General features: G+C 38.7%; 1 protein-coding gene across 2 annotated transcripts in view; it reads left to right on the top strand.

Moving 5' to 3' along the window:
* The window catches only part of nf2a (NF2, moesin-ezrin-radixin like (MERLIN) tumor suppressor a), a 42,545-nt gene extending 31,036 nt beyond the window's left edge, over positions 1 to 11,509 (top strand). For both annotated transcript variants that reach the window (XM_014011134.1, XM_014011133.1), the window contains 4 exons: positions 2,455 to 2,560; positions 4,322 to 4,440; positions 5,147 to 5,306; positions 11,070 to 11,509. In XM_014011134.1, the coding sequence (XP_013866588.1) occupies positions 2,455 to 2,560; positions 4,322 to 4,440; positions 5,147 to 5,306; positions 11,070 to 11,120 (436 nt within the window). In that variant the 3' untranslated portion in view covers positions 11,121 to 11,509. The remainder of the gene's footprint in view (positions 1 to 2,454; positions 2,561 to 4,321; positions 4,441 to 5,146; positions 5,307 to 11,069) is intronic.
* The last annotated feature ends 243 nt before the right edge of the window (positions 11,510 to 11,752 follow it).

The raw sequence follows: 11,752 nt of genomic DNA, 5'->3' as shown, positions 1-11,752 counted from the left end.
ATATAGTTGTTTTGTTCTTACCCATGACGGCAGCTTAGCTCTGAGCTCTGTGTGTTACAGTGAGATCACCTCCTGTCTACAAGCGTGCGCGTTCACGGCTCTGGGCCCTGCTGTGGGGGAGGAGCCTAGGAAGGGGAGCTGAGAGCAGGGGGAGGGACTACAAGGTTGTTTCTGTTCAAAATTTTTCTAAGTTTTTGGGTACCCAAGAAACTACATACAGCAGCTTTAATCTCAAATAATAATAAACTAAATAAAACAAAAACAAAAATTCAACTCCTCAAACAGTAACTCATACAAATTAACCAATTTCATATTTCTTTAACAATTTTACTTTGATCATTTTTTGAAGGAATTAATTGATCCCATGGTTTTATAATCATTTTCCAGATTATTCCATAGTCTTATACCTTTTACTGAAGTGTGTCTGTCCTTCAGATTTGTTCCAATTTTTGGTTTAACAAACATTTGTAGTCCCTTCAAATTATAGCAGCTTTCCCTTTGAACAAAATTAGATTGGATGTTTGAAGGTAACATATTTATATTAGCTTTATACATAACCTGCAGAATGTTATCAACCAAGTCATAAAATTTTAATAATTCTAATTGATGAAACAATATATTAGAAGGGTGATAGTAATGCTTTCTTATAATAATCCGTATGGCTCTTTTTTGTAAAATAAAAATAGGATTAGTGATTGTTTTGCATGCATTTCCCCAGACTTCTATACAATAAATCATATGTGGAGCAATTATTGCATTATATATCGGTAGTATAAATAGTCCTTTATCATTAAATAACTCCTTAACTTTATACAATACTGCAATAGATTTTGTCATTTTTGTTCTTAAGTAATTTATATGAGGCCTCCATGTCAGTTTTTCATCAATGATGACTCCCAAAAACTTCACCTCCCTGACTCTGCAAATTTCAACACTATCCACTCTAAATGGAACATCAGTTGTTTTCTTTCTATTACTAAATATCATGTAATTTGTTTTATCCAAATTTAATGATAACTTATTATGATTAAACCAATTTTGTACTTTTACAAATTCCATTTCCATCATTTCCACTATCTGTTCTATATTCTTACCCAGGCAAACAAATGTGGTGTCGTCTGCAAAAAAACACACATCTAAACAACCCCGACACATTTACCAAGTCATTAATATATAGGAGAAACAACTTTGGTCCCAATATAGAACCTTGTGGAACCCCACATACAATATTACAAAGTTCAGACCTTACATCATGTAATAACTTATAACCTCATCGCTTTCTTACATTTTGAAATCTAAACTGCCTTTTTTCTTGAACATAAATGTTTTAAATAACTCTCTCAGCTAACAAATGTTTTTATTGTTTTTATTTTGCAGTTTAGTGTAAAGGTTTGCAAACATTCTGGTTCACGTCGGTTTGATTGACAAGAAAGTAGAAACCCACTGTGCTCCAAGCCCAGAATAAATTACTCCGTCAAATAGCAGGAGCTGCTAACTTGTTTAAAATCATTTCGTTCTAAATGCTTTGTTCTTGCACCGAGTCTAGAAAGCAGGTTACGGACGGCTTGCTGCAAACAGAGGAAAATAGCTCCCAAAAGCTTTTATTCATGAGCCGTTCCCAATTGGATTGAAGTACGACACTATTTGTGGTGGTTAATTGTGAGGAGTGGTATTGATTCACAGTGGAAGTCCCTATTAACTAATCTCTTTAACTTCACACTGAAATTCTACCTCACAAAAAAATGTTTTTCTGTTTAGATGTTTCCCAAGTAAAAACTAATTTGTTCTTTTCTTTTTTTTTTCCTGCTTTTTGGAGTGGATTGAATCAGGGAAACCATGAACAACATTTTTCTCTTGATGTTTTTCATTTTTGAAGCTTAGATAAAAACAGTGATTTGGAGCTGTGTAATTGTCAGTCAGCTCTCCGTAAAACTCAATAAGCTCCAATCATTTCATATTCATAACAAAACACCACACATAGCATCACTAATATCACTTCACCGTTTCTACTTGACAGTTTATTAGGTAATCACTTCAAATGGGTACCATTAGCCACTTGGCTCTAACTGCAATTTCTGGACGAGCACTTTTCTGCACCAGAGAAAATGTTAAACCTGCACCACTCAATATGTAAATGGTAACAGAACCATCCACTCAAATACTAATGGCACACAGCACTCCCACATCAGCAAAGAACTGCTGAGTATATAGTAACACAAAAAAACATGATCGTCCAATAACTGTATTACATCCTTGTGCTCGTTGCAAATGGTGGAGTAATGGAGACAAAAATAATTCTCTTGTGTTAAACATTGATTATCTGAGTAATGACACAACATACTTGGATCACTGAGTTCTGATGTGCTGATTATGTAAGATGAAGAGTTTAACTTGAATTAAAAGTCTGAAAGGTGAGCGGGAATATTAAATATGTTTTACCTGTTTGTCTGTCAGGGCCAACGAGGCCGAGCAGCTGAAGCAGGACCTGCAGGAAGCCAGAGATTCAGAACGCAGAGCAAAGAACAAGCTGCTGGAAATCACCAGCAAAGCCATCTATACGGTAACGGACCTGCATGCAGACACATTAACAAACGTGCTGACGTTCACATGTGGAAAAAACACAGATTTACAGTCTGACGTGGGAATGTTCATTAAAAATATATGCTAATTTTGGCCTCTCTGTAAAAGAGTGTGTGTGGGATTATATGTGTATATGTTTATGTTTATGAAAACGTGCTGAACTGGGAGAGTCAGAAACGGTAGAAGGTTCTTAAAAAGTAAAGAGGCCAAATTCAAGGTGTTTTAGTACGGCTATGATGCAAAGTCAAGTTTATTTTTAATATATACAGTAGGGCTGTGTATTGGCAAGAATTTGTTGATGCGATACATATTATGACACAGGGGTCGCAATACGATATATCGCGATACTGTAAGCAAGGCAATATATTGCAATAAATTGCCATTTTTGTTCAAATATTATATTTTAAAAAAAAAGAACTCAGTATGTTTTAATGTATTTTATTTGTTTCATATTCATCCATGTTTTCAGTTGTTAGATGACTGCCAACTAGTGGTTGGAGGGTGAACTACAACATAAAAATGAACCGTTGGCAGGAAAGTTTACATTTTAAACCTTAATTAAAACTTGATACAGGGCTTTAGAGTATCGATACAGTATCGGGAAATGAAATATCACAATATTTCAGTGTATCTGTATTTTCTTACACCCCTAGTGTTTTCATAACAACTGAAAGTAATGTAATTACTTGACTGTGGCATAAAATTGAACTATGTGCCTGGAAAATACATAATAGCCTAGCTTTAAAGTATCTGACAGTAAAATATGGAAAAAATGCTACTAATATCATAAAGTTGTGTATCAAATCTCCCCTAAAACAGCATTAATTGTATTTTTTCATTAAATTAATGATTTATCCAAACATATCTTTGCCACATAATTGAGAATAAAAGCATACAAAAAGTTCCTAAATGTGTGCAAATCGACGGTCTTGTAAGGAATTGAATCCAGAGATTCCATTTCTGTCCATGCCTTTGATAAGAATCTATTTTTACTTGTTGTTGGTTTAACAGTTTTATCTTTACTCCCAACACACCCTCACGCTGACACGGGGAATTTTAATCCCGCAGAGCCGCACGAAACCGGAGATACTTGCATAAAACCATGCAGCCCACGCTGAAGCTTCCAACATTTTAAAAACCCCCACACACTTCATATTCCTCTGCCTTACACACCTACACACACACAACAGATACTGAGATGATGGCTCTTGATGGAATACTAAACTCTTATCAGTTTATGAATGAAAAGTTTTCACGCATAGACTCACACGGCTGTACATATGTGCACAAAAAGATGCTGCTGCTGCATTTTCACTGTATTGTGTCAGCTGCTGGGTGAAAAGGCCACAAACGCAATAATCTTGGTTCCCCACACCGCCGGTTTCATTCAGGCTGCTCTCTGTGATTTGAACAGATGCCGATAGTAAATATATCAAAGCTACGGTGTGGCTTTACATGCTGGGTGTCACATTTACATTTAGATTGTGTTTTAAGACCAGTTCTGAGGTGTCTTCTTACCAATGCACTGCAGACGCTGTTAGGATTCACAAGTGTATGAATGTTTTTAGATGATGTCTCCTTTAGAACATTTCCCTCCATCACCAATACATCCTTGTGTTGCTTTAAAGCTCAGTTTCCTGCTGTAATTTTCCTTTATTATTCCTAATATTATATTCCTCCTCTTTGATCTCTCTTTTATAATGACTAATAAATCTTTTCACTTCCTCCTTTTTCATCCCAGTCCCCTGGACGGGCATCTGACAGCATTCCTCCAGACCTGAGCTTCAGCAGGGAGAACCTCAGCTTTGACTTCAAAGATACTGACATGAAACGCCTTTCCATGGAAATTGAGAAGGAGAAGTGAGTCCTGCCCGTCAGATTCCTCTCCGTATCTTTTGTCTGCAAGCTTAGTTGTCACGATTTACAAAATCTGGGTACATGTGGCCAAAATGTGTTTCACTCAAATCTAAACTGACGCTCTGATGCACACAAACGAGCTTCTATTAGACACGTTTTAATACCAGAGTTCATATGACCCTGACAAGTGGCTATCGCTGACTTTGCTGCTAGTGCTATGCCAATTTATTTCAATAGCTATTTGGGTCATTGAGAGCAGACAGCAAAAATGAAATTTAGACAAGAATGACCCTTTCAGTGCAGTTGAATAAATGACTTGGTTTGATGTGATATAATTTGGTGATAGAGTATTTTAACAAATGCAGCAGAGCCACAGAACTGAATATATGGAAAATAATGTTAACACAATACCTAAAATATACAATGTACATCCTGTTTTTAAATTAACTGTAATTTTATAATACTTCCTTTTTTCTGTTATTGCATAATTAGATTTCAAACTATTTTTAAAATTAAAATGTTAAAAATAAAAATAAAATAAAAAACAAAAAAAGGGAAAAAAAATAAAAACAAAAAAACAAAAAAAAAATACAAACTACTGAACAAAATAAGTAAAATAATTCTATAATTTTGAAATTTTTCTTGTTATCCTTCTTACTGCATGTATTCCCAACATCGTTCTGTGAACCTTTTGTTTGTTCTTGTTTAGAGTTGAGTACATGGAGAAGAGCAAGCACCTGCAGGAGCAGCTGAACGAGCTGAAGACCGAGATCGATAGTCTGAAGCTGAAAGAACGAGAGAGCGCTCTGGACATCATTCACAACCAGAACACAGAGCAGGGAACCAGCAAGCAGAGCAACTTTAAAAAGGTAGTGACCAGCTCGTTGGTCATTGTGACGATGTCATAAAAATACACAATATGAGCCGAGAGAAATTATTTTCACACAGTAAACATATTCTCTACATAATAAAACCTTCATGAAGGTTTCAAGACATTTTGAAAAGCTTCTAAAAACCCTTCAAAACTAGATACAGCTTAGCGGTATCATTTATGACCTCCACACGTACGCAAAACACCAGAACTTGGAACTCATCAGATGAGATTCATTGTTTTGGGTGGGGGTCCAGGAGGTTTGGGGGTGCTCATTGGTGAGCCTGATGGATAGCCCTTCATCAGAGCTAAACAACCAAAAAATCTGAAGCTTCTATGTTGAATAGTTTTTGAGTTATAAGTATTTTCGTATGTCCAGAAACCCCTTTTTAGATGGAGCCCCCTCCTCAAATATGGGGTCTATTGTAAAACTGTTGGTTGGCGCAGTGTAGGTTGGACACATCTGCTTTACTGCCAAATTTCAAATTGATGGGTGCAGCTGTTTCCGTGCTATAGTTGACCAAAAATCTTTAAAAAACTAGATACCACATAGCGGTAACAATGACCCCCCGCATGCACAAATGCACCGGAACTCAGAAGTCTTTATTCCTAATAAATGTCATGCCACTAGGTGCATCCTAAAATTGTAGTGGTTTGGGTGGGGGTCTTTTGTGTGTGGGTGGGGGGTGGGTTTGGTTGACCTAATGGATAGCCCCTCATCAGAGCTAAACAACCAACAAAATCTGAAGCTCCTATGTTTAATAGTTTTTGAGCTATAACCATTTTTGTATGTCCAGATACCACTTTTTTAGATAAATTGGGGGTCCGGGGGTGGGGGTGCACTGATTGGTGGGCCTGATGGATATAACTTCATCAGAGCTAAACAACCCAAAAAATCTGAAGCTCCTATGTTTAAAAGTTTTTGAGCTATAACCATTTTTGCATGTCAGACACCCATTTTTCAGAAAATTGGGAGTCTGGGGGGCACTGATTGGTGGGCTTGATGGATAGAGCTTCATCAGAGCTAAACAACAAAAGAAATCTGAAGCTTCTATGTTGAACAGTTTCTGAGCTATAAGCAGTTTTGCATGTCCTGACACCCCCACTTTGAAAGGAGCCCCCTCCTCAAATATGGGGTCTATCGTAAAACTGTTGGCTGGTGCAGTGTAGGTCGGACTCATCTACAGTCCTGCCAAATTTCATGTTGATCGGTGCAGCCGTTTTTGTGCTACGGTTGACCAAAAATCACTGGAAAAATAAAATAAATAAATAAACAGTACGAAAACAATATGACTGACGCTTACACTTCACGTGCGGGGGTCATAATAAATCACTCACATTTGCAGCCCAGTGAAATAAAAGCTGTATGTATTCTGATTGTAATGCAGTAAACCATTCAACAACTTTGTAATCAATCCAAGTGTCATAAGTAGTTGGAAAATCAAAGAGTTTGAACATTTATCTGACACCGCCCTCCTGTGAAACACCCGTGTTTTATTGTCTGTCACATCCAGGCGGGGGACTTGAGTCCTTTTTCAATATTAATCTCCATCACTCGCCACCCTCCATGTTCATATTTCAGCCTTCAGGTTCCTTTTTAATGAAGCCCATTGGGTGAGTTGTAGCAAATATTAATTTTCTGCTGTGACCTCTGAAAGCGCTCCGTGATTCCCAAACCTTCCCCATATTTACCGACTGCAGCAGGAGGGGCTAAACATATTTAAATCTAACCTCTTACACAGCAGTGTTGAAGTCAGTCTGTGTTTTTTCATTCTTTCATCCTGTCTGTACTGGTTACTTCAGCTCACCCAGCTCCTGGTTTAGAAATGACTTGAAGGAAAATTAACTCCTGTAGCTTTGGAGGGGTTTAATAATTGATTGGTTACAGGCATGATTACTGAAACCACTTTGTGTTTCCCTCATCCTCTGATGAACTGCAAGACTTAAACTTCTCATTTGTCTCTCATATCTTTCAACCCCTGCTAAAAAAAAGTCACAATAAATATTTGGAAGTTGCCAGCACTTTTAACAAACTGTATCCATTTTGCTCCACAGTGTAAAATGTACTAGTTAAGGGAGCACTAATTGATTTTTGTGCGGCCATTCGTCATCTTGATTGATGTGGACATTTTTTTCACATGAAAGAGGGGAAAGAGCAAAGCTAAACGTGTTGGTCTAATTGAACTAGAGGTGGTCTGCATTCATCTTGTTTGAGGGAAATGGGAACCAGGGCATGCAGCGCCGCAGTGAGAAGAGAAGAAGGCGAGGGAACTAAGGTCCAATTCTATTTCTTAGTTACCCCTACCTCTGATTTTAGCGTGACTCATTGGCCCTTAATCTACAGTCCCAAGCTGTTCAGCGTCTCCTTTGTGTGAGCTTTAGGCAAGTTTTCACAGCTGCTGCGGAAAACCAGAGAAATGTAAGAAAAACATTGACCTTTTCAGCATTTGGAGTCATAAAAGACTGCAAACAAATGTAGCTGACACATGCTACTTACTCTCAGGGAAATCCTCTCCTCTCGAAAAAGATTGATGAACATCCCTTTAAAGCAGCTCCGTGCACTTTGCACTTTTCTCAGGCCCCGGTTTCGCCAGGCCATTACAGAAGAGATCTATGAAGTTAGGTTTGTGCCTATAAGATTGAGAAAAACTCTTAGAACTTCAAACAAAAATTAAGAATTTGATAATAAATAACATTCAAAAAGTTTTTTCAAAAGCAAAGCTTAAAATCTGTAATCAAAATCTTAAAGCAATACTGTAGTCTTTGTCTTGTTTTTGTTAGAAAAATATATTTTTGTTATCAGTTTCCTCTGTTTCATTCTCAGTAAACAGAGTTTTGCTCTCGCTCCCAGCTTTGCAGTTAAGCTGCCTCTCCTTTGCGCTCCGTCATTTTTTGCTTGCAATTCTCACAGACCATATATGGAGGGGGGCAGGTCTTCTGAGATGTCTTTTCCTATTGGACAGAGATTTCTTGAGTGACAGATCAGTGACCTGGAAGACTTCCACTATGACCTGGAGTGAGGTATATTTACTTCCGGTGTCATTTCGTCTTGGAAATCTCTCCGGAAAATGCGTGAATGCTCATCATTTTCACGAAATTACAAAGGGTAATGTTAAAAATAATTAGAATAATAACAATAACTGTACATATCTATGTCACTCCGGGTCATAGCGAAAGTCTTCCAGGTCACTGATCTGTCACTCAAGAAATCTCTGTCCAATAGGAAAAGACGTCTCAGAAGACCCGCCCCCTCCATATATGGTCTGTGCAAATAGCCTATATGCCACAGACATCCGGCCCAGCACTTGATGCCACTCCCACCACTTCCGGTTCACGGTCAACACAGTGTTAGCGAAAGATTTTTTCACCCGACAACGACTCTTAATGATCTCCACAGTACAGAATTAGCATATTACATGTACCAACATTAACACAGGAGACGTACAGGTCCAGCCAAGTGGAAAAAAAATCACTCCAAAGTGGATTAAAGCCATAAAAACAAAGGAAAGACGTTCGTGTTTATGGTTCCAGAATTTAGCCTTTTTCGCTATTCCGTGGCTGCTTGTTCTGTGAATTTTTCACGTAGAGCTGTGACACTTATATTGTTGGAAAGAGCAGAGTCTGGGCTTTAAATCGATGGGCTACTTGTATGGTTTGGATTGTTTTCCCCGACGTTAGTGAACTAAAAATGTAATGATTATCAGGCGGAGGTTCTGCTGCTCTCGGTGCTCGGGAAGGGGGGGGGCTCGTCACTCGGCTTTAGTCTACGCTGTAATATACACTCTAACAAGTTTTTACTTTTGCATAAAACTCATGACAAAGTTGCTTAAAACATTTCATATAACACAAACGCGCGTGCGCACACACCGGCTGCTGTGTTAGCTTCCTGCTAGCTGTCCTCTGGAGGAGGTCTTTCCTCTCTCTTGGCAGTAAAAGGGGATAAATGTACATTTCCCTTTTGTAACCTCTGTCTTCTCATTTCTGATGCTGGCTCTTGAATATCCTCAGGTTAGAAATGCCGATTACAAACGCAAGCGTGAGCTTTTAAAGATCAGTTTTCCTTGTAATGCTATGATCCACAGCTGTCACCTCCTCATCTAAAGGAAAAAGGATAAAAACTAACTACTCGATCGTATCTGCTGCTTAGTGGACACAACGGCACACAACAGAACTCACGTTTTATACCAGTAGATCACAGATGCTTTAACTTTTGTGACTTTTTCATGGACTAGTACTAGGAGCTCACGCTAAAAACATAGGCAGTAAGCAGGGAGTGGAAGGGAGGAGCGTGGCAAAAATTTTACCGGAAATACGTCATTAATGACCGTGGCATATAGGCTATTGCAAGGAAAAAATGACGGAGCGCGAAGGAGAGGCAGCTTAACTGCAAAGCTGAGAACGAGAGCAAAACTCTGATCACTGAGAATGAAACAGAGGAAACTGATAACACAAATATATTTTTCTAACAAAAACAAGACAAAGACTTGACAGTAGTGCTTTAAGATTTTGATAGCAGATTGTAAGCTTTGCTTTTGAAAAGATTTTTTCAATGTTATTTTTTATCAAATTCTTAATTTTTGTTTGAACATCTAAGAGTTTTTCTCAGTATTATTGTCACAAATCTTAATCTCATAGAGATCCTTCCCAACAACTAAATCACACCAGAGGTGCAGGGATTCTAGATCTTTATGTTACTCGTGGCTATTCTGATCGTACAAAGTGGCGCACAGAATGGAGGTCAACTGTTGAGGCCCTTTTCACTGTACTGAACAATAAACAGAAGGGCCTCTTCTCTGTAAATAGTTACATTCTGCCTTTCACAGCTTTAATAGTCAAACACTAAAAAGAGGTACTTCTCTGTGGTCTGGAGAATTAGATAAATGCACAGTCAGGGTTTCCTGCTCTCATTGTTCAGACTGCCTGTCAGCAGGGACAATACAAGGTAATCAGTAAATATCACTCAGCAAATCCTTTTTTCTCTCACACACCTTATATCTTTGGATTTGCTTGTCCTTCATCCACATTTCCAAAAAACAACAAAAACATGGATTTTCCTGGCTGTCCACCTCCACCTGGTTAATCTTCACCTTGGCAGTGGCTTTAATTCCTGTTATTTTCAGATTTAATAAAGAGGGAATAGTTTGCCTAGCTATTTCAAACTCCTAGTCTTAAAAAAATCAATGCTCAGCTACTTTGCTGCAGTTTTTTTTCACTTGAGTGAGGCAACCGCCCACTCGTTTAGACCCGGGCAGAAAAGCATTCATCAATTCTTTCTTCAAACAGCTTTTGTCTCCTACTCTTTAGATTTTATTGACCACCTTAAAGCTGACATCAGGTGTTTTGAAAGTTGAACACGTCTACCCAGTTTAGCCACCCAATCAGCAAATCCTGAACTCAATAAAAGTGCAGCATTCGATCTTTAGGGCAGATGTTAGAAAGGCGGAAACACTCCTGAAGCTCGTCAGTGCAGCAAACTACTGTGATGCTGAATCTTCAGTGCAGCATGAAGAGTAAGTGATCCAGGGTGCCACAGCATGCTGCTGCAGTCAGACTGAGTCCAAAGAGCTGTTGACAGCTGGAAAATTATAAAAGCAAAGTGTCAGTCTGCTGTTACACATAGAGACTGTTGACCAGCAGGCAGAAAGGCTGATAAAGAGGAAAAGCAATAATTTCTGTCACCAGTCAGAATGACTTTTTTTCTTATTTGCAAAAGTGTTTTTTTCTTACTTAAACCTTATTCTCTTTGTTATCTCCTCCACAGCTGACACTGCAGAGCACCAAGACCAGGGTGGCCTTCTTTGAAGAACTTTAAACTGTGTATCTGCAGCCAGCAGCCTCTCGAGTCTCCACTCCCGGTCAGTCCTGACCACACACTACAAAGCCTCACGCTCCACCCGCCGGGAGCCAAACAAACACTACAGACAGAACAGGAACCACTGCACTCACTGCAGGATCAGATTCATCAAAAGAGAGACGAGTGTGTGTTTTCACTGAGTGTGTGTTTGCGCTGTACACATTCTTCAGTTTGAAGTAAACCTGATGTGATTTATTAATGAAGTTTGACTGCAAAAGGAGAAACCGGCTCCTATTCCACTGTGAGTCTAATGAGATTTTATTAGTGCGGTTTAACAGCTAATTTCAAATTAAAGGTACTCATTGCAAAGTATGAAACCAAATGTAATAAAGGTTATCCTGACCTTAGTGTAATGGTGCAGTTTGAAAGAGTTTACTTCAGTAGTTTTCCAGATATGCAGTTCTAAATTGCGGGTACGTACTAGGGTTGGGCAATATTGGCAAAAAATAATCATGATTAATTGTGGTATTTAGCTGATAATGATTAATTTGGAGGCGGCACGGTGGCTCAGTTGGTAGAGCTGATGCCTCTCAGCAAGAAGGTCACCGGTTCAAATCCCGGTCCGGGGACCTTTCTGGGTAGAGTTTGCA

The sequence above is a fragment of the Austrofundulus limnaeus genome, unplaced genomic scaffold (assembly GCF_001266775.1).
Source record: "Austrofundulus limnaeus strain Quisiro unplaced genomic scaffold, Austrofundulus_limnaeus-1.0 Scaffold77, whole genome shotgun sequence".
NCBI classification, from domain to species: Eukaryota; Metazoa; Chordata; class Actinopteri; order Cyprinodontiformes; family Rivulidae; genus Austrofundulus; species Austrofundulus limnaeus.
The sequence above is the reverse complement of the archived record's forward strand: the minus strand, read 5'-3'. Positions and strand labels throughout refer to the sequence as shown.